At 48.5% G+C, this 22,868-nt stretch overlaps 2 protein-coding genes across 4 annotated transcripts in view; one reads left to right on the top strand and one right to left on the bottom strand.

The window, feature by feature from the left end:
- Nucleotides 1–22,868, bottom strand: part of CD59 (CD59 molecule (CD59 blood group)) — a 684,742-nt gene that overhangs the window by 301,257 nt on the left and 360,617 nt on the right. The gene's annotated exons all lie outside the window — the stretch shown is intronic.
- KIAA1549L (KIAA1549 like) overlaps nucleotides 13,491–22,868 on the top strand; it is a 319,252-nt gene continuing 309,874 nt past the window's right edge. Inside the window, exon 1 of one of the 3 annotated variants that reach the window (XM_008269586.4) lies at nucleotides 13,491–14,584. In XM_008269586.4, coding sequence (XP_008267808.2) covers nucleotides 14,320–14,584 — 265 coding nt within the window. In that variant the 5' untranslated portion in view covers nucleotides 13,491–14,319. The remainder of the gene's footprint in view (nucleotides 14,585–22,868) is intronic. The other 2 variants (XM_002709213.5, XM_017345847.3) reach the window with 2 other exon arrangements.

Below are 22,868 nucleotides of genomic sequence, written 5' to 3'. Positions count from 1 at the left end.
TAGTTTGCATGAGATTACATGATAGTTATTATAAACTCCATATTAGATCCTGTAGAATTCTTTTGCTGAGTTTTGCCAAACTTGTATATTATGAGAGTACTTTAGAAAGTACATGGAAAATGCGTATTATAATTATGAATTTAAAAAATCAGGTTATGAGTAAGTGCTATGTTACTATCTGATTTAGCAAAAAAGTAACTCATTGATGAACAATTTTGGTTTTTACATGAGTGTTCATTATTTTCTGTTATATTTTAAGATAAAAATGAAAGAACTTTTTTCCTTTTCTAATTTTTTTAAGGTTTATTTATTTACTTGAAAGTCAGAGTTACACAGAAAGAAAAGGAGAGGGGGAGAGAGAGAGAGAGAGAGAGAGAGAGAGAATCTTCCATCTGCTAGTTCACTCCCCAGATGGCCACAACGGCTGGAGCTGCACCAATCAGGAGCCAGGAGCTTCTTCCAGGTCTCCCACGCAGGTGCAGGGGCCCAAGGACTTAGGCCATCTTCTGCTTTCCCAGGCCATAGCAGAGAGCTGGATCATAAGTGGAGCAGCCGGGACTTGAACCAGTGCCTATATGGGATGCAGGTGGTGGTTTTTACCCACTCTGCCACAGCTCCGTCCCCAAAAGGCATATGTTGTAATTTTACTTGTTCATGAAGTGAACGGTGGGAACTCTTTGCTTGATCCAATGACAGTTTGTAAAAACTGGAAGAATATGCATTTCCTCAGTATTTTTTGCTATTTACAATATGATACATTTAAAAATTTAGTCTACATTGACATTTATTCCATTGCTTTCTTAAGTCTAAAGTGACAGCCAACAAAATGAACAAGCTCTGATTTGTGGTGTTTGCTAGTTACCATGGTATAAATTCTCCCACCATGTACAATATCAAGCTACCTATATGATGTCCCTGAATATATAAAAAGAGTTGAAAAGAGATGTGCACCATTATATATAGGTACAGTAGATATAAACAATTACATTCTGAATGTAGGAGAATAATTAAAAAGTGAAAGGTTTTGAGTACAAGCAGCCTTTACTTTGTGGGACCCTAAAAATGAATGTGCAAGCTGAAACCAGGCAAAATGATATTAACTGGAAAAAATAAAATTAGAGGTAAGTCTAATTGTTAGTTATAAATGTACAGGGAAACAGAAATAGTAGCTAATATTTATATATCACACTAAAAATTAGAAACATCGAGAAGTTAACTTTTTTTATAGAAAACTTTTTTTTTAAAAGATTTATTTATTTATTTGAAAGAGTTACACAGAGAGGAGAGGAGAGGCGGGGCGGGGGAGGGGTCTTCCATCCGCTGGTTCACTCCCCAATTAGCCGAAACTGCCAGAGCTGTGCCAATCCGAAGCCAGGAGCCAGGAGCCAGGAGCCAGGAGCTTCTTCCAGGTCTCCCACACCAGTGCAGGGGCCCAAGCACTTCGGCCATCTTCTACTGCTTTCCTAGGCCATAGCAGAGAGCTGGATAGGAAGTGGAGCAGCCAGGTCTTGAACCGGCACGCATATGGGATGCCAGCACTTCACGCCAGGGCGTTAACCCACTGTGCCACAGTGCCAGCCCCTATAGAAAATTACTTAATGCCAGCGCCGTGGCTCACTTGACTAATCTTCTGCCTGTGGTGCCGGCATCTCATATGGGTGCTGGGTTCTGGTCCCGGTTGCCCCTCTTCCAGTCCAGCTCTCTGTTGTGGTCCGGGAAGGCAGTGGAGGATGACCCAAGCGCTTGGGTGCCTGCACCCACATGGGAGACCAGGAAGAAGCACCTGGCTCCTGGCCTCGGATTGGCGCAGCACCAGACATAGCAGTCATTTGGGGGGTGAACCAATGGAAGGAAGACCTTTCTCTCTGTCTCTCTCTATCTCTGTCAAAAAAAAAAAAAAAAAGAAAACTTATTAAATAAATACAAATTACAAAAGTACAACTTTTAGGCTGGCGCCGCGGCTCACTAGGCTAATCCTCCGCCTTGCGGTGCTGACACACTGGGTTCTAGTCCCGGTCGGGGTGCCAGATTCTGTCCCGCTTGCCCCTCTTCCAGGCCAGCTCTCTGCTGTGGCCAGGGAGTGCAGTGGAGGATGGCCCAAGTGTTTGGGCCCTGCACCCCATGGGAGACCAGGAGAAGCACCTGGCTCCTGGCTTTGGATCAGTGCGGTGCGCCAGCCGCAGCGCGCCAGCCGTGGCGGCCATTGGAGGGTGAACCAACGGCAAAAGGAAGACCTTTCTCTCTGTCTCTCTCTCTCACTATCCACTCTGCCTGTCAAAAAAAAAAAAGTACAACTTTTGGATTATAGCAGTTCTTCCCCCATAACCACCCTCCCACCTGCAAACCATCCCATCTACTCCCTCTCCCATCCCATTCTTCAGTGCGGTGTGCTGGCCGCAGCACGCAGGCTGCAGCGGCCATTGGGGGGTGAACCAACAGAAAAGGAAGACCCTTCTCTCTGTCTCTCACTGTACACTCTGCCTGCCCCCCAAAAAATTCATTTTTAATTATCTTTATATACCGAAGATCAATTCTAAACTATGTAAAGATTTCAACAGTTTGCACCCACACAGACACACAAAGTATAAAGTACTGCTTGAAGACTAGTTTTACTGTTAATTCTCATAGTACAGCACATTAAAGACAGAGGTCCTACATGGGGAGAAAGTGCACAGTGGCTCCTGTTGTTGATATAACAATTGACACTCTTATTTATGACGTCAGTGGTCACCTGAGGCTCTTGTCATGAGCTGCCAAGGCTATGGAAGCCTCTTGAGTTCACAAACAACGACATTATTTAGACAGGGCCATATGCAAAGTGGCAGTTCTCTCCTCCCTTCAGAGAAAGGTACCTCCTTCTTTGGTGGCCACTAATTTGCACCAGGATCTCACAGAGATCTTTCATTTAGGTCGAGAAGTTACTTTTTTAAAAGATTATTTATTTATTTGAAGAGAGAAGGAGAGAGATTGCCCATCTGCTATTTCCCTCCCCAAATGCCTGCAGCAGATGGGACTGAGGCAGGCTGAAGGCAGAAGCCCAGAATTTCCTCTGGGTCTACGAAGTTGGTGACTGGGTCTCAAGACTTGAGCCATTGTCTGCTGCCTTCCCAAGTGCAGTAGCTAGAAGTTGGATGGGAAGCAGGGAAGTCATAACTCAAACCAGGCACTGCAATATGGATGTGGTGTCTGAAGCACCAGCTTACACCAGTGAGCCACACTGCTTGCCCCTAACGTTTTATTTCTTTGTTTTGTTTTTTAAAGGTCATCAGAGGTTTAACTAGTGCGTGCATTACTCTCCTGTAACTTCAGATGCATCATTTCTATGCAGGTTATCATTTCTGGCAGATTATCATACTCCTTCCTGAATTTGCATGATCTTCTAGCATTTTATCCTTTGTGCTTTGAGCGTTGTGAAATATCTACCGGAAACTTTTTTCAGCATCACTCCCTCTGTGGATGTCTTCTTCCTTTCTTGTCAGACCCACCTGCTCATTGATGTTATTAAATTTGCTTTCCCTGAGTTCCTCTGGCTGCATCTGTGCAGTCTCTCAAGTAGCAGTGCATCAACATTCCCACAATCTGCTGTTCCTTCCATAACTCCACTTGTGTAAGAATCAGGTTTTACTGCCAGCATTATCACTTTTCATTCCTTTGCTGCACTTTCATCTTTGGCTAGTTCCCTCTTTTGATTATCCAGTTTTTATAAAATGTCATGGAGTTTGTCATGGGAAGACAAGAAAATGACACAGCCGCATGCTTTGCTGTCTGTGTGAACTGAGTAGCGGAGCAGTGATCAGTGACTGACAGTCACAGGGAGAAGTGATGTGATTGGTCACTGACTGAGATGCACATCCATGAATTACATAATGATGTGTAGACTGAAGAGCTAGCAGTGAAATTTGTAGTTTATATAACCACTCAGATAACATAACCTAAAATTTAAGCATTGTCAGTAGCAGACTGGTGTTACTTAAACTATAGTAACTGAAATGCAGTCATCAGGACCACATAAAGTGAGGGCTGCCAGAAGTTACCTTTTTTTTATTTAAACAAAAAATATGATTTAATTGTAGCCTAATATTTTTCAGTTTTTAATGATGACCATGTTTACCAACTGTTGCACAAAATTCCTGCAAATTGAACAGTTGGATCTCACGTGCTGAGACAAACCAGATGCAGTAAGCAAAGCCATGTAAAGCACATTTTGCTTCTCATTTATGTTAACGACAGCAGGGCAGTGACTTGTCTCAGTTCACAGGAAGAATATCATAGCCAGAGCTATTATTCCAAGGTTGATATTCTCTAAACTGTCCTGATAGCTTGGCATTAAATAATCTAGAGGGATACAATAAGCCTCCAACCTTATTATATATCTTCTTGGTATTCCTAAAGAGGATATATATGAAAATTTAATGACCTTTTAAATGAGACGCTTATTTTAGCTCCTCTGTTTCCTCCCTAGCTGTATTTCTTTCATTAATTACCGGAAAAGTCTGTTAGTCAGCTTCCACTGATTACCCTGCTGTAACAAACAAACCCCCAGGTCTCCGTGGCTCAGATTGGTCTCAGATTGGTGACACCTGTCCAGGTCGTGTCCATGGATCTTCTCCATGTCAGGATCCCGGCTGAAGGAATCGTGCTAGACATCCTCTCCCAACGGAAGAGAGAAAAGACGGAGACTTGGACTTGCCAGTGGTTCTGACAGCTTATACATGAAACTGGCACAAGGTCACTTCTGTCACATCCTATTAACCAGCAAAGACTCGCCTGACCAAGCTTGGTATTGGAGGAGGGGGGAGGGGAAGGGAGAATGATCAGGAAAGAAGGACACCTCAAACTGACACACGTGGGCATTGGTGGAAAAGGTTGGACAAAGCTGGGGTTTGTTTTCATTCCTGTGAGGAGACAGGAATAGCTTTTCAAAAACTACCGAAGCTCAGGGTTTCAGGTTTTAAAAATGCATTTGCTATTGAGATAAAACCTGATGTCTTGTTTCTTGCGGTCTCTCTGAGCAGTATCACTTGGGGAAATGCAGATTCTGGGGTGACCCCAGACTACTGAATCAGAATCTACACTTCAGCAACAATCCCATGCAATTCATGTGCAGCTTTTAAAGTTTGTGACACTTGGACCTGACACACGACTCCACCCGGATGTCCTTTTTAGCTCTTCTTTTCCCCCAAACCTGCTTCTCCTATATTCCTGGATACATAACTTTTCCCTCTCTCCCTCTGCCTGCCCTAGTTACCCTCTGTTATCCACTTCAATCCTATTACTCTATCCTCTTCAGCTTCCTCACTGTGCTGCCTTGGTTCAGGCCTAGGGATCTGTCTACACTAATACTCTTATCAGGCTTCCTTGCTTCTAGTCCAACTTCTGTCCTCCCCTTCCCCTCTCAACCTCCTCTACTTGCCAAGTGGTCTATTAAAGATTTTATTTTATTTATTTGAGAGTCAGAGTTACAGAGAAGGGGAGAGACAGAGAGAGAGAGAGAGATCTTCCATCCGTTGGTTCACTCCCCAAATGGCACAACGGCTTGAGCTGGGCGAGCTGACGTCTTCCAGGTCTTACACGTTGGTGCAGGGGCCCAAGCACTGCTTTCCCAGACCATTAGCAGGTAGCTGGATGGGAAGTAGAGCAGCCAAGACTCAAACCAGCACCCATATAGGGTGCTGCTGCCACAGTGCCGGTCCCATCAGGTGGTCTTTTGAAAGTTCAATTCTGATCAAGATAGTAGCAGTGGCGGCAAGGAGGTGCTTGACGCAAGGGAGGGGGGTACAAGTGAACATACAATCTAAATGAGAGCAGGGTTCTGCCCACCAAACTGAGCTTCAAGATGATTTTCACTCGATTTTCCATAGCTCCTCATATGCGATCCTAGAGTTGCCATTGGATGCCAGCCTGCTTTAAAATCTCGACTGCCACTTGGAAAATGTCCAAATCTATGAGAAAACATTAAATTCTTTACATACGTCCCTCCTAGGCCCCCTCCCTGCTCCTTATGCTACACAGCTACATTAGCCTGCTGGACTTGTATGTCTTTGCATGGCAGAAATGCCTTCTTTATTTTGTCTGTCCTGTCTCCTTGTCCTGTCCCAAGTGGAGTATAACCTCCTGTGTTAGCCTCTCTGACCTAGGAAGAGGTATTATATCCCCCTCCTCATGTTATTTTCATGCATGGCATAATTATAATTTTGTTTCTTCCTTCCTTGCTATATTTGGAGCCCCTTGAAATAGGGATTCGGTCCTACTCGTCTTCATAGCCCTAGAGAGCAGAGGGTTGAACATATAATAGGTGCTCAATAAAGGTTTGTTGAATGAATAAAGATGAGAACGCTGGCTTAAGTCGGGCCTTGTGCAAAGATAAATGTGACAGGGTGAATATACAAAAAGTATCTGCCATCAGGCACATAGCAGGTGCTGGGGAGGGGAGGTGCTGATATTACTGTGCGTATTGTCTGTAAAGGGGTAAAGATTGTGTGTAGTCTGAAAATGTATCGATTGGGCCTCCTTATAAATTAGTATGTTTGGCAAACAAAAGGGGAGTTAACATTTATTGCTGGGGGCTGACATCCTTGTTAACATATGTGTTGTTTCTAATAAACTTCTGATGGGATTTTCAAAAATGACAGAACTTTAAAATGAACTCTGTATAAAGTTCATTTCTTCTTATTTATTATTTTGCAAAGGACTTCATGAATAATTTCTAAAGTTTATTGGACATCTTGTGCAAGGAGTATCTCTTGAGATATGATTTAGGTAACATAGAATTCATTAGTTTTCAGTGTATAATTTAGTGTGTCCTAATATAATTATCAAGTTGTATGATCATTACCACATTCTAATTTTAAGACATTTCTATCACCCTAAAAAGAAACTGTGCCCATTTACAGTCACTCTCCTCTTCCCCTCTCCCAGCTCCAGGCAACTCCATTCTATTTTCTATCTCTAGATTTGCTCTTTTTGGACATGGAATTGTAGAACATGTGCCCTTTTGTGATTGGCCTCTTCCATTTATAATTTTAATACTCATCAATGCTTTAGCATGCATCAGTAGTTTGTTCCTTTTTATGGATGAGTGGTATTCTTTTGGGCCACATTTTATCTTTTCATTGGTTGATAGAGATTTGGGTTGTCTTCACTTTGGGGCTTTTGTGTATAATACTGCTACAGATATTTGTATAAAAGTGTCCATGTGGGCACATGTTTTTATTTATCTTGTAGACATCTTGATATCTTGAGTAGGTAACTCCAGTTTTCTTAAAGGGATACCAAGATGTAGAGTTTTAAAATATCCTCAAGATTACCAGTTATTAGGTGACGGAGATAAAACTTGAAGCCAGGTTTGAAATCACTGACATTTCTCAATATCCAATACTAGTCCTTCCCATCCCTCTACAAAGACTAAGAAAGAGCTTTAACAAAGCAAGATAAGAGCTTGAAGGCAGAGTCACAGTACAAATAAGCTTGCTCTATAGTGCCAAATGCTGGTCCATATTCCTGCTATTGGATGAGCCCAAGAAGCAATAGAAATATTAATGGAACAAATTGGTACTCGGTGATTAATAATATTAAAAAGACTGCCTCTTCTCTGTAAAGGATCTAGAGGACAATTAGCCAAAACCTTGGGGAGTTGAAATGTTTTGAACAGAAGTCGAGTTCAAGTCCAAGAACATGGAGTTGTTGGGTTACTCTAGGGACTGCTGTGATAATTGTGATTAGCTCATTGACTTGGGGGCTGGGGCTGGTCTTACTGGATGCCCTCATCCTCTTGTTGGACCTGTTGTCCCGGGCCTGGGGAGATCTTCCTGAGCAAAAGAGGTTGAAATGTAAGGGAAAAGGAAAACAAAGATGACCTACATTTCTGCAACAGCCTCCTTTCAACTGGGCTCCTCTCTGGATCTCACCCCTCCAGTGGAGAGTGGTCTTCCTGAAACACAGTCACCCCTCTTCCTCTAAAACTCTTCCACGGGAGTAGGTGTTTGGTGCAGATAACCACTCCTCAGTTTGCCACATTCCACATCCAAGTGCCTTCATTCAAGTTCCAGCTCAACTCTGATTCTAGCTTCCTGTCAATGCACACCCTGGCAGGCAGTTAGTGATAGTTCAAGTGCTTGGGTCCCTGCCACCCACATGAGAGGCCGAACTGAGTTCAGGGCTCTTAGCATTAGCCTGGCCCAGCCTGGTTGTTGCAGGCATTTGGGAGAGTGAACCAGCAGTTGAAGATCTCTCTCTGTCCCTCTCTGTTACTGAAATAAATGAAAATCAATAACAATAATAAAGCAATCCTCTCCCGTGGGTCCCTATTGGCTTCTGAATTATTAGTTCAACTGCAACTGTTTGTCCTCTGGGCGAGTCTCTGCTGCAGGGCACCCACCTCACTGTGCTAAGCATTTGCTCCAGGGCAGGGCAGTGAGGTGCAGGCAGTGCCGGGGAATGTCCCATCCCAGGTATATCCAGTGTTTTCTCCATGACATGGAAAGCAAAGAAAAGTGTTTGAAATTTCATTTTTAAAAGGAATCTATACGCTGCCTGAAATACATACCATGGCCCTTTAGGCCACCCTGGTTTATATAGGTGAGTTTAAATTCCTCAGCACAGCAGGTTCCCCTTGCTGCCTCTGCAGCCTTCTCTCTCAGCACTCTCCTCCGCATGAACCCATAGCCTCCTTCACTGGCTTCTCTGAGAGTGAGGGGATGGCCTTGCTCATGGTAGGGAGCCCGGGACCTGGAAAAGTACCCAGTGTCTGAAAGAGGGAGTTTGGTGTGTGTGGGGAGCAACTGGGAGCAACTCGGACTAAACTAAGTTACTGGAATTAAGACTTATTCTATGCATCTGCTCTCCCACATATGGCGCTGGGAGAGGAGGAAACAGCTTCTACGCAGCTGCCTCTTGCCAACTTGAGTGATGACCTCCAGGAGCTGATCCTGCTCCTGATTGGAGGAGAGCAGCGTACTCAGCGTGTGGGCAGCCGAGTTGGGATTGGCGGAAGAGGACTATAAAGGAGGAGAGAGACAACATGCACGAGGAACATCTAAGGGGAACACCTGTGCAGCCCCCGAGAGAGCCGGCCGGCGGTGTGCCGCTCCCCCGCGGAAGTGGGGAATGTGGCAGGGGGAACCGCCCTTCCACGGAGGTGGAAGGGTCGGTAGCCAACCCGGGAAGAACCAGCAGCAAACCCAGGGAGGGCCGAGCAGACGAAAGAACAGCGCAGGGTCCTGTGTCGTTCCTCCACGAAGACGGGGAGCGACAGGTGTGGACTTGAGCTTTGTACCAGCAAGGAGTATCAGCCAGAGTAGGACTAGAGGAGGAGAACATCTGCTTACTGCGAAGAGATGGAGAGCAGAAGCCCCGGTATTTCTCCTGTATGGTAATGGCAGAATTTTCCATCAAAGCCCTAAAATCACTGCCCAGAAATTGATCTTTCCCATCCAACAGAAGGCTTTGCATGTGACTCTGGCTTTTAAAAAAAAGATTTATTTATTTACTTGATTTATTTATTTACTTGAAAGAGTTATACAGAGAGAAAAGGAGAGGCAGAGAAAGAGAGAGAGGGGTCTTCCACCTGCTGGTTCACTCCCCAGATGGCCACAATGGCCAGAGCTGCCCTGATCTGAAGCCAGGAGCCAGGAGCTTCTTCTGGGTCTCCCACGCGGGAGCAGGGGCCCAAAGACTTGGGCCATCTTCTACTGCTTTCCCAGGCCATAGCAGAGAGCTGGATGGGAAGTGGAACAGCCAGGACTTGAACCGGCACCCATATGGGATGCCAGCACTGCAGGCAGTAGCTTTACCTGCTACATCACTGTGCCAGCCCTGAGACACTGGCCTTTTAAAGCTATGTAGCAATCCAAGTAAATTTACACACAAGCCCCAAGGCCTTAGCTAGGTAGACTAAAATGAACAAAAGGTTTACAGTTCAAGAGGGTTGCAATTGTTATATAAAATAAGATTGAGTAAATGCTTACTGTGTATACTTCTAAATGCCTGACATGTACCAACTCAATCCTTAAAACAACCCAGGGAGGGTTACTCTTATGTTTCCTGTTTTAGAGATGAGATACATGGAGATGATGTGATTTGCCAAAAGTTATACAGCCGGTAGATGGTAGAACGTGAATTTATTTATTTTTATTTTTTAATTAATTAATTAATTTTTTTGACAGACAGAGTTAGACAGTAAGCACGCACGTGCGCACGAGAGAAAGGTCTTCCTTTTTCCGTTGGTTCACCCCCCCAAGTGGCCGCTACGGCTGGCGTGTTGGGGCCAGCGTGCTGCACTGATCTGAAGCCAGGAGCCAGGTGCTTCCCCCTGGTCTCCCATGCGGGTGCAGGGCCCAAGGACCTGGGCCATCCTCCACTGCACTTCTGGGCTACAGCAGAGAGCTGGACTGGAAGAGGAGCAACTGGGACAGAATCCAGCGCCCCGACCGGGACTAGAACCCGGGGTGCCGGCGCCACAGGCGGAGGATTAGCCTAGTGAACAGCAGCACTGGCCAGAGTCTGAATTTAAATGGAAGTAAATTTTCAGTCTGTACACTCATCAATCAAGGACTCAAGTTTCCTGTTCTAGCAGAAAGCCATTCCAGAGTTGTTCCTACTGGAGGAGGGAAGGTACAGACTCAGTACCTGGTCTCTCAGGCTTTAGGATCTGTTCCAACTTGGACCTCCTGCCTTGAAGCAGGATGTCCCTATATACCTCCGTGCCACCCCACCACCCACCAGATACCTTCCCCTTCTTCTTTTTTTTTTTTTTAAGATTTATTTATTTATTTGAAAGAGTTACACAGAGAAAGAAGGAGAGGCAGAGAGAGGGAGAGAAACAGAGAGAGAGAGAGAGAGAGAGAGATCTTCCATCCACTGGTTCACTCCCCAATTGGCCACAATGGCCAGAGCTGTGCTGATCTGAAGCCAGGAGCCAGGAGCTTCTTCCAGGTCTCCCATGCTGGTGCAGGGGACTGAGGACTTGGGCCATCTTCTACTGCTTTCCCAGGCCAGAGCAGAAAGCTGGATCGGAAGTGGAGCAGCCAAGACTTGAACCAATGCCCACATGGGATTCCAGCACTGCAGGCAGCAGCTTTACCCACTTCGCCACAGCACTGGTCCCACCTTCCCCTTCTTTAAGAACTGCTGCCAGCTTTCATGTCTTTCTACCTTGCCACTTGCTGTGCCTGGCAAGCTCCAACTTTAACTGTTTCCTTCTTTCACCTCTCTTCCTTGTCCAGGCAGAAGGAGCCACTCCTTCCCCCATCCCATGACGACAGGTGATGAGCCGACATCTCCGTCACACACTCAGCACCTTGCTCTAAAGGTACTGCTGTCTGTGTCTGTTCCTCTCACTAGATTGTGGGACCCGTGGGGAAGGGACAGAGATGAATTCACAGACCCCAAGCTAGAAAGCAATTCAAGAGACTTCAGAGGGTTGCAATTGCCAAATCAGATCTAATAAGATGGACTCTTGGCTGAGCCTGCTCAAAAACATGCTGAAGGGAAAATCCCATTTCCACACAGAAGAGATCTTTCTGAGGCAGCATCTGCTATCTCTTAGTCCCATGGCAGGCAGCTGCCCGTCCCGCACTCCCCCAGTCTCTCCTTTTTCTCTAAACTCCCATGGGGACCTCAGCTGTAGGTGAGCCTTGCCTCTCTGTCCCTCTGGGTCTTTCCTGTCTCTCCGGCCGGCAACTTTCTTCTCTTCCCATGTGAACCCAGACTACCTGTCTGGCTCCCAGTTAGCCCCTCCCTCTCTGCATCCCATCATCACTGCAGTAGTCCAGGGGCAGGAAAGCACTGTTAGGGGAGCGGGGGAGCTTGTGGCTACTAAGGGGTTCACCTGCTCCACCCCGCTTGCTTGCACTTCCACGTCCTTAGCTCTCAACTTAGAGCCTGCTACAGGACTGCTGGTCCCAAGAGTGAGCTAACTTCCCCTCTCCGTTTCTCCTCCTTTTCCCCTTTGGGGAAAAGCCTAAATGCATCTAAGGCCTCCCACAAATTGGCCTCAACCTCCTCTCTTCCCCTGCTTTCTACTTCTCCCTAATACAAGTTCTGGGCTTTGAACAAGCAGCCCCACATCTCCAATCCTGCATTTTCTTGCCTTCCTCCCAGCTCTGCTCAGCCCACTTTGTTCCTTGGTCCTTAAAATCTATGCTGTTGGGAACCCTGCTGTCAGTCCCTCTTGGCAGGGCCAGCCTGCCAGCACCCCTCAGCCCTGTCTCCTTGTCCCTGGGATTGCGGCTTCAAGATGACCATTCCTGTTGTCTTGTGATGCTGCCCAGATCATGGCTGGGGACTGCCTTTCTCATCAGTGTCTCACACTGACTTCAAGAATTTCTTTGTGGTCTCAACAAGACTGCAAGTCTCTCAAAACAATGTAGAGCATCAGGACTGATGGAACTCCAGGGCAAGCTCACAGCACAACCCCATCAAAGTGCAGGTTGAGTGTCTCTGAAGTACTTGGAGCCAGAAGTTTTCAGATTTCAGAGTTTGCTGGATATTAGAATATTCTTGCAAATTTCATGTCTGAGCATCCCTCATCTGACATGCTCCAAATCTGAAAATCATGGCACTCAAAAAAGTTTCCGACTTTGAAGCATTTTAGGTTTCAGAGTTTTAGATTAGGGTTCCTGTATTACACAGGAACATGCGACCGACCGTGGGGAAAAGTGTCTTGGATGAAAGACGGTGTGAATCCTAGCTTACAGATACACAGTAACTGTGACTTCACACTTCTCCAGCCCCCCCCCCCCCCGTGGCTTGCTGAGCCCGGAGAACACCAGCCCGGCTCTGCCTCCAGGTTTTTGCCCCCCGCTGTTCCCTTTATCTGTGGTGCTACTGTGGCTTGTTCCCTCCTTCAGATCTGCCCTCCTTCAGATCTGCGTACACACTCCCTTCTCCCCTAATTACCACGCCGACACCTTTGTCATTCCCTCTCCTCACGTCCCTGTAGCACCTACCCCTGTCTGACATTTCCCTGGTATTTGTTTGCTGCCATGCATCCTTGTTGGTGGCTCTAGCCCGGGCGTCTGGCAGGCCCTGGCACTTACAGGCAGTCCGCCAGGATTGCTGATTGTCAGGGAGGAGTGTTTCTCTTCCCCATCTGTATCCCCAGCGCCCAATGCAGCAAACACGAGCTTCAAAAAAAGGAAGGAAAAGCGCACGTGAATTCTCCGTGAACTTTTTGGGGACCCCTTGTCCGAACTGGCTGAGTGGTGTGAGGCGCGCTCACGAACCTCACTGAAGGCCACCGAGTTGGCAGGGGCACAAGCGGGTGGTCGGTTCAGCTTTTCGTCCCGTGGATGTCACGATGCCTAACTCCCCCTGGTGCGAGGAGGGGCTTTTTTTTTTGAGGAGACGTCTCAGCGCCGTCCCGTAGTATGGCTGCAACAAGTATTGACAGCGCGTTGCAATCCAGCCTTTGATGGCGAGCCGGCCGCGGCCGCTCCAGCTCCTCAGGGGCAAGCGGGGCAGGCAGGTGCGGCCGCCCCCTCCGCCAAGGAGCCAACAAGCAGCGGCGCGCGCGCCCGCTGGTCCACAAAGAGCGTTTCCCAAACCCAGCTGAAAGGGCCGGATACTGCCCCGTTCCGCGGCCCGCCGGCCCCACGGCCCACCTGCCCTGCTCGTCGCCGGGGGCTGACGGGGAAAGCGGCGGAGGGAAGCCTCCGGTGCAGACTCGCGCGGCCCGGGAACGCCCGGCAGGGGTCTCTCTGTTGGGCCCGGGGCCGGCCGGGCGCGCGGGAGCTGGGGGCGCGCCGTGGCTCCGCGCGGGGCTGCGCGCGCGCGCGCCGGCCTCGCCTCCCTCGCCGCTCCGGTGGCTACGTGCTTCCTTTGTCAATGAGGCGCCGCTCGGAGCTGCAGCAGCACTCGCGGCCCGGGAGCCTTGAGCCCAGCCAGCCTGCGCCGAGAGCGGACCGGATAGGCAGCAGCCGGAGGCGGGCGGGAAGGAACCTAGCGCGCCACGCCGCCGCCGCCGCCAGCCGCGGCTCCTCGTAGCCTCGCCGCCTCAGTGTGCAGGAGGCGACCCCGGCGAGGGGGCCCCGGGCGGCGCCCGTCCCACCCTTGCTGCCAGGGGCGCGCTGACGCGCGGCGACAGGCTCCGTGGGAACCCCGGCCCGCGCCCGCCGCCGCCTCATGCAGCCCGGACCCCTGCGCCAGTGAAGCCGGGGCTCCGCGGAGCCCGCCCTAGGGGCGGCAGGACAAGCCAGCCAGTCACGCCACCCGGCGCCCGGGCCATGGCGGGAGATGCCCGGTGAGGACCGGGGCGCCGAGGGCTGGGCTCCCCGGCGCGGTGCGGAGCGAGGCAGCGGCCTGGATGTGTGAAGAATCCCCATGGCTTTGCAGGCGGCGAAGCCCCGGAGCCCGAGCGACGCTGGGCCGGCGGCGCCGGCACGCCGGGGCCGGTCCCGTGCGCGTGGTGGGCTCGGCGGGGCCGGCGCAGGAGCCGCGCGCTGCCCGGCCGTGAGGGGCCCCGGACCCACGCGGGGCCCCGGAGCCGATGCGTCCCAGGATGCGCCGGCGCCGCCGCCGCTGTTGCGGCTGCTGCTGGGACTCCTGCTGCTGGCGGCCCTTGCCGAGCACAGCCGGGCGGATCCAGGTAAGCCCCGGGCGGGGGTTGCGCTCGCGGGTGTTTCGAGAGGAGCCGGGCCGGCCGTCGGGGCCTGCACCCGACCGGGGGGCGGTGGCTGGAGGGTTTGCATGCCGGGCGCTGAGGGTTTCCCTGCGCTTTGCCGCGGTGGCAGCGGGAGAACTGTCAGCAGCCTGGGAAGCTGTCTCCGGGGAAGGCAGCGTTGGGCGGGGAAGAAAAGAGATGCCTTCGCGTCGCGTCTTCTCTCCGCACAAGTTGCAGATGCTTCCCGGGGGTCCCGCAGGCACGCTCCGTGTGGATGAAGCCACGGTGTGTTTGGGACACCCGAAAAGGGATGTGCTTTAGGCAGGACGCCTTTCAGGGTGTGGATGGCCACTCGATCTATGTCTGTCTCCTGGTCTCCCTGTGGACGGGCCACGGTGTCTTAACTGCATGGAACGCTAGAGTTGAAGGCAATTTCCATGCCGGCCTCGCAAATAGCGTTTCGCTTCCGTGTTGATGAAGGGGCCCCCTTCTTTTGGGGACACCTAAATGATCGCTCGCACCTTGCCGAGGGATTCAAGTGCATAACCCACTGTGTGCAGGATCCTGATCCCTTCGGAGACTCCCAGCAGCTCCCGGGAAATAGATTTCTTTAGTCTCTCGGGCGATATAAAGAGATCTGTTTTAACTGGTGGGGGTAGTGATGGTGGAATTATTCTGCTACCGCCAGTCCAAACTTCCACGGTGCAGTCAGCAAGTCTTTGAAATAGGAAGGATTCCTGTGGCACCTATGAAAGGCAGATTTTTGTGTTTGCGATGAAATTTCTGGGCTCTTGCTACATTTAATTCATCAAGGAAGACGGCTCTCCCGTTGGGCAAGGTGTTCCTTTGGTTTTTTGGGAAGGACCAGTGAGGACCTCTTTCCTGGTGTGCCCCTTCCTCAAAGCAGATGAAAAAGGATTCCACACAGTTTCAGATAAAAGGATTTCAGGTTGAAAATCTTTCTTGTCTTAGCTTACTGCAAAGCTCACTTTCCTTGGACTCACTTGAAGGGTCACCCACTTGAGTGCTGTGCCTAAGTCACTGTCAAGGAGTTTTCCGCTGTGATTATAGTGGTTACGAAGTTCAGTAGCCTTCATGCAGGAGGGAGGCCTCTGGAGGATTTTCAGCCTGGATTTTAATACCTGCAGCAGTTTTCAGTGATGTGTGAAGAGGTAATCCTGAGTGTGATACCTGTAACCCTTTATTATCCATCAGCTCAGAGACACGCATCGGGTTTTTGTTTGCAATATACCAGCTCCTGGACATATTTGTAAATTGTTTATGGGATACTCGTTTTGGTGGTGAAACTGTTCCGTCGTCGGCAATGAGAAGTAAAATCTGGCTTTCCTGTGTTGTTCCTGTTCAGGCTGATGCCAAGTGATTACATCCGATCAGCTGTCAATGTCCCATTTCCCTTCCAACCTTCCTACCCAGATGCTTACAGCCCCCTGTGGCATTGCTTGGTTCTTTTCTCAAACAGCCAGAGCCGCCGCATAGGAGACTTCTTGTCTGTATCTTTTGGGTTTGTCCCTGGTGTCCCTGGTGTCCCTGGTGTCCCTGGTGTGGTGATAACGGGGGACCACAGTAGGAAAGAAGCTTTGATCAAGATGATGGAAAAATCTTGAAAGTGGATGTCACTCTCCAAGTCCTAGCATCTTTCCCCTTCTCCTGAGGGTGACCTGTTGCTTCCTGTGTGCTTGTTGGGTGCCGTTGCCCTTGACAACCAGTTCCTTGTGGTCCAGCCCACCTGTGGATCCACAGCCTGAGCCCCATGGTTTCCTGTGGATTTGCTGCAGCTTCAGTTGCACCCCTTGTTTTTCTCCCTGAGGAAGAGTTGGACGTTAACGCCCTCAGTCTTACCTTCTCGGATTTCCACTGGAGGCAGCGCAGGGTGTGCAAGCCCTGCATCAGTGGGTTTTGTGGGAAGAAGCAAAGTCAGGAGGGAGGCCGGCGCCGCAGCTCAATAGGCTAATCCTCCATCTAGCGGGGCCGGCACACCGGGTTCTAGTCCCAGTCGGGGCGCCGGATTCTGTCCTGGTTGCCCCTCTTCCAGGCCAGCTCTCTGCTGTGGCCCAGGAGTGCAGTGGAGGATGGCCCAAGTGCTTGGGCCCTGCACCCACATGGGAGACCAGGAGAAGCACCTGGCTCCTGCCATCGGATCAGCATGGTGCGCCGGCCACAGTGCGCCAGCAGTGGCGGTCATTGGAGGGTGAACCAACGGCAAGAGGAAGACCTTTCTCTCTGTCTCTCTCTCTCACTATCCACTCTGCCTGTCAAAAAAAAAAAAAAAAAAAAAAAGTCAGGCGGGAAGCAGAAGAGAGGACACTTTCTGGGGACCTTTGCCACTCAACAGACAAACCTGTCTGGAACTTTTTCAGAGGGGTGGCTACAGCTTGGCACTGCCGCTCACTGCAGAAGGGGTCTTGCTGCTGAGATTTCAAACCTGTGACGATGAAGATGCTACTAGGAGTGTTAGCTTGCTACAGTCATGGCATTTGCTCTTCCAGTGAAGCCAAACTCTTGTCGTGGGTGAAAATGGTCAAAAACATTTCTACTGGAAAAAAGCTATGGCAGTTGTGTCCTGGAGCGCCTGCAGCCTCCCTCCGCCCACCCCACCCAATGTCCTCAGCTTTTATATTCCTGAGGAATTACAGTTCCATTTCTTTTCCACACCCAGCAAAGTCTGTTGTCTTCCGAGTCCTCCCTCAGACTCCCTGGCCCAGCTTCCATCTCTATGGAACCCTTGTTCCAAGGCAGAAACATCTGTTCTGGGTGTGGGAAAGAAGGTTCTTTGTAGGGGCTGGTGCTGTGGCGCAGTGGGTTAACGCCCTGGCCTGAAGCTCTGGCATCCCATATAGGTGCCGGTTCTAGACCCGGCTGCTCCACTTCTGATCCAGCTCTCTGCTGTGGCCTGGGAAAATACTAGAGGAAGGCCCAAGTCCTTGGGCCCCTGCTCCCGCGTGGGAGACCCAGAAGAAGCTCCTGGCTCCTGGATCAGTGCAGCTCTGGCACTGCGGCCAATTGGGGAGTGAACCAGCAGATGAAAGACCCCTCTTTCTCTCTCTGCCTCTCCTCTCTCTGTGTAACTCTGACTTTCATTTAAATAAATAAATCTTTTTTTTTTTTTTAAAGAGGATTCTTTATAGCAGTGAGGGCTAACACTGTCTTTTCTCCTCTGCGACTGTGGCTCCAGGCAAAATGGTCAAATTCAAATTTGCTTTCTCCATCTTCTTGACTACTGATCTTCCCTCCAGTTCATGCTGCATACATGTCCTGCAGGCCTGTCTGTGCACCTCCAGCACTCGTTCCTTTCAGGGCAGGTGCCGTACTCAATGCAGCCTGGGCCTCTCTGGGCCTTAGTTCCCTCATCTGTGAAATGGGGATTGTAACAATGATTATAATCATTGTATGGCACAAGTTAATGCATGTTACAGTGTTCACAACAGTGCCTGGACTACGGTAGATGCTCAGTGAATGCTAGCTGTTTTGTAACATGCAGAAATTAAATTTTTATTAATATAAAGAGAACATATTTCATGCATTCTACAGCTACACTTTCAAAAAGACAACCACACTTCCCTCACTCTCCTGCTCTCCTCCAATCCCCCTCCCTCCCCTCAATTCATCAATGTTTGTAAAGTCATAATTTTAGTCCACTGTATACCCACAGGCTTAATTCACCACTAATCATAATATTCAACAAGTAAAAAGTAGGAACAGCATAGTTCCACAAGAGTATAAACACGAGTGGAAATGACACTCATGTCCCAAAGTGACCATTTCATTCCTGTACTTTTTTTTATTCTATATTACCTGCCACATATCAGAAAACATATGATATTTGTCTTTTTGAGACTGCCTTATTTCACTTAACATAATGATAACCAATTGCATCCATTTTGTTGCAAAAGATAGGATTTCATTCTTTTTTATGGCTGAGTAGTATTCCACAGTGTATGCATACCACATTATCCAGTCATCAGTTGTTGGACATCTGGATTGGTTCCATATCTTAGCTATTGTGAATTGAGCTGCAATAAGCATGGGGTAAAGATCACTCTTTCATATGCTGATTTAATTTCCTTTGGGTGAATTCCTACGGTGGAATGGCTGGGTCATACTGTATATCTGTTTTTAGATTCCTGAGGCATCTCTGTATTGTCTTCCATAATGTCTACCACATTCCCAGGTATTCCACTGTTGGTACCTTTCCTCCACATTCCTACATGGTGGAAGTTGACAACATTCCCTTTGTTCAGGTGCTGTGGTGGGGGAGGGGATGCAGAGGTGAAAGGAGAAGGCAGTTTGTGGAAACCCCAATTGAAGAGGCTGATGTGCACCCTTGAACTCTGATGCTGTGTGATCATGCCTAATAAAGGCAGGCAGCAGTTAATTCTGGGGGTGTGGGGACATTGAGGGATGGGTAGGGAGAGGTTGGCTGGGTTGTTGGTGACATTTCAAGCGGAGGAAAAGTAATGGGTTCTTTGTGGCCAGAGCACGGTGCTCTTCATGTAGGGAGGAATGGCCAGCACCCCCCACTGCCCTGGGCGTGCCCTCCTCGTAAGGGCTGCAGGGTCTTTCAGGGCTGCCTGCTTATTCCGCCCATGTGTGTGTTCTTGATTTATCTAGTTCCTCCTGTTGCTTGTTATAGCAGCACAGAATAGGAACTTGTTAAATTTGAGCCAGTTCCCTCAGAGGGAGCCAGCTGATTCAGTTAGATGTTAGAATTTTATCTCATTTAGGGACCAGTGTTGTGATGCAGTGGGTTAATCTGCCACTTGTGACGTGGGCTTCCCACATTGGAGTGCCAATTTGAGCCCTGACTGCTAATGTGCCTGAGAAGGCAACAGAAAATGGCCCATATGCTTGGGTCCCTGCCACGTGTGTGGGAGACCTGGATGGAATTCCTGGCTCCTGGCTTCAGCTTAGCCAAAACCTAGCTGTTGCAGCCATTTGGGGAGTGAACCAGAGGATATAAGATCATAAGATCTCATTTTTTTTTTTTTTTTGGACAGGCAGAGTGGATAGTGAGAGAGATAGAGACAGAGAGAAAGGTCTTCCTTTGTCGTTGGTTCACCCTCCAATGGCCGCCACGGCTGGCGCGCTGCGGCCGGCGCACCGCGCTGATCCGAAGGCAGGAGCCAGGTGCTTCTCCCATGAGGTGCAGGGCCCAAGCACTTGGGCCATCCTCCACTGCCTTCCCTGGCCACAGCAGAGAGCTGGCCTGGAAGAGGGGCAACCGGAAAGGAATGTGGCACCCCGACCGGGACTAGAACCTGGTGTGCCGGCGCCGCTAGGTGGAGGATTAGCCTAGTGAGCTGCGGCGCTGGCAAGATCTCCTTTTTCTTCTCTTTCTTTTCCTCTCTCCTCTCCCTGTTGCTTCCCCTCTCACTGTTTGCCTTTCAAATGCTTTTTTTTTTTTTTTAAAGAATATTATCTCATTTAAGTAAACCACGGGAAGTTGTGAATGAGTGCGTTGCTCTGGGGGAATTTATTTGCGTTTTGAAAGAAGTGTTTGCTAATAGCCAGGGATCACTAATCTAGCCCAACCTGTCTGGGAGAGACCTTTTGACTTGGGATGTCTTTTGTGCTGCTTTCCAACCCGTTGCATACATCTTCAGTGTGGAATCCCAGGCAAAATAGCTGCCATAGTTCATCTGTTCATTCATTCATTCAATGTGACAATGTTCTGAGGCTACAGTAATGAAAAAAAATAAACTCCCATTCCCTCGGTCACTAGAAACCGGCCCAGTGCTTTCTAAGCTTTTCTGTGCAGATGAATCACTTGAAGATCCTGTTAACGTGCAGACGCTGATCCAACTGGTCTGCAATGAGGCCTGAGACTCTTAAGTTGAACAAAGTAGTCTGGAATTCTAGGGAGATAATAGTTTTTTAGGTGTGAATTTGGGAGCCATTAGTGTGCAATGGGGTAAGAGCCTGTAGAGGGAGTGTCAAGAAGGGAGACCTCAGCCAGGAACTTGGAAGACTGCATTTAATTATTATTATTATTATTATTTTTAAAGATTTATTTATTCATTTGAAAGTCAGAGTTACACAGAGAGAGGAGAGGCAGAGAGAGAGAGAGAGAGGTTTTCCATTCACTGGTTCACTCCCTAACTGGCCACAACAATTGGAGCTGGGCTGATTTGAAGCCAGCAGCCTGGAACTTCTGTATCTCCCATGTGAGTGCAGGGCCCAAGCACTTGGGTCATCCTCTACTGCTTTCCCAGGCCTTCAGCAGGGAATGGATCACAAGTGGAGCAGCCAGGACTTGAACTGGTACCCATATGGGGTACCAGTGTGGCAGTCAGAGGATTAACCTAGTACGCCACAGTACTAGCCCCTTTTTTTTTCATTTTTATATATTTATATACATTTGTTATAAATATAAAACATAAAATTTACCATTTTAAGTGTACAATTCAGTGGCATTAAGGGTCTTCACATTGTTGTGCAGCCATCACTACCAACCATCTCCAGAATTAATTCGTTATCTCTAACTGAAACTCCCTATCCATTTTTATATATGTATTAATTAATTAATTATGGAAAACTTTTATTTAATACATGTAAATTTCATAAGTACAACTTTTGGATTATAGCAGTTCTTCCCCCCATACCAACCCTCCCACCCCCAAACCATCCCACCTCTTACTCCCTCTCCCATCCCATTCTCCATTAAGATTAATTTTTAATTATCTTTATATACAGAAGATCAACTTAGTATATACTAAGTAAAGATTTCAACAGTTTTCACCCACAGCAGATGCACAACATATAAAATACTGTTTGAAGACTAGTTTTACCATTAATTCTCATAGTATGACTCATTAAGGACAGAGGTCCTACATGGGGAGTAAGTGCACAGTGACTCTCATTGCTAATTTAAGAAGTGATACTTATTTATGATGTCACTGATCACCCAAGGCTCTTGTAATGAGCTGCCAAGGCTATGGAAGCCTCTTGAGTCCACAAACTCCGACATTATTTAGAAAGGGCCATATGCAAAGTAGAAGTTCTCTCCTTCCTTCAGAGAAAGGTACCTCCTTCTTTGATGGCCCCTTCTTTCCACTGGGATCTCACTCACACAGATCTTTCATGTAGGTCAATTTTTGCCATAGTCTCTTGGATTTCCATGCCTGAAATGCTCTCATGGGCTTTTTAGCCAGATCCGAATGCCTTAAGGGCTGATTCTGAGGCCAGAGTGCTGTTTATGGCCCCTAACTGTTATTATTAAACTATTCTCAGGGAGAAGGGAGGCGGGCAGCAAGAGATGGAGGAAAAGAACACCCTGGAGGGAGGAAGAGAAGAAAGTGTACCGAGTGTCTGGGAGGTCAAGTGAAGGCAGTGTTCCAGGAGGACAGAGGGATCCTGTGGCCAAATGCTGCTGAGAGGGTGAGCAAGGGATGTTGCATTTGGAGATGCGTGGGTGTTTCATGCCCTTCAGAGCAGCAGAGTCAGATGGCAGTGGGGTCAAGGGAGAAAGGAAGAAGAGAATTCAGAGACAGCAAATGAGACAATTCTTCAGGGCTTTTCTATAGAGAAAAGCAGAGTAGCAGGAGAGGTGGGCCAAGGGAGAGTTAAGATAGAAATAATTATGCTGTGTTCATACTGTGTTGGTTTTTAACATTGAAGACATGCAAGAGGAGTGATTGACTTGGTGTCTTTTTTTCCCTCCCAATATCAATGGACCCTTTACTCTGAGTATCTGCACTTCAAAGGCACTTGCAAGATGCCTGTCCTCTCATCCACACCCCAGCTGCCACCCAAGGTAGAGAGAAAGATCTTGGGAACAGTAACTCTGTTCTTTTAGTAGTGACAAAGTGAAAGCCAGGTGTCCCCTCTGTGCCCTGAATCCTGCCCTACAACCAGTGGAAGCTCTGAGATCCTGAAATTCCGATGCCAACCAGAGATCTGTCAGAGCCTACTTGTCTGGAGTCTTAAATTACGAGAACATGATCTGAGAATGTGCACAGCTCCCTTTCATTTTCATTAACCTTCAATCCCAGATTGTCATTTGCTTTCTTTCTTTTTTTTTTTTTTAAAGAACAAACAACAACTCTACTCTTCTCCAGACAAAACTGAATACTTGGAATGACTCTAAAACATTTTCGTTGCTGGACAACATATTAGAGGGCCTTTCTACACACACAGAGGGACACGTTATTCTAGGTCATGGGATGGCTGCCATGGGTGGTGACTCTCCTTGGGGACTTCAGAGAGGGGCAGTTAGCCATCTGGGTGTCATAGATGTCAGTTATTGTCCGGG

Source organism: Oryctolagus cuniculus, chromosome 1 (assembly GCF_964237555.1).
Source record: "Oryctolagus cuniculus chromosome 1, mOryCun1.1, whole genome shotgun sequence".
NCBI classification, from domain to species: Eukaryota; Metazoa; Chordata; class Mammalia; order Lagomorpha; family Leporidae; genus Oryctolagus; species Oryctolagus cuniculus.
Note: the sequence above shows the minus strand (reverse complement) of the source record. Positions and strands in the feature narration are given on the sequence as shown.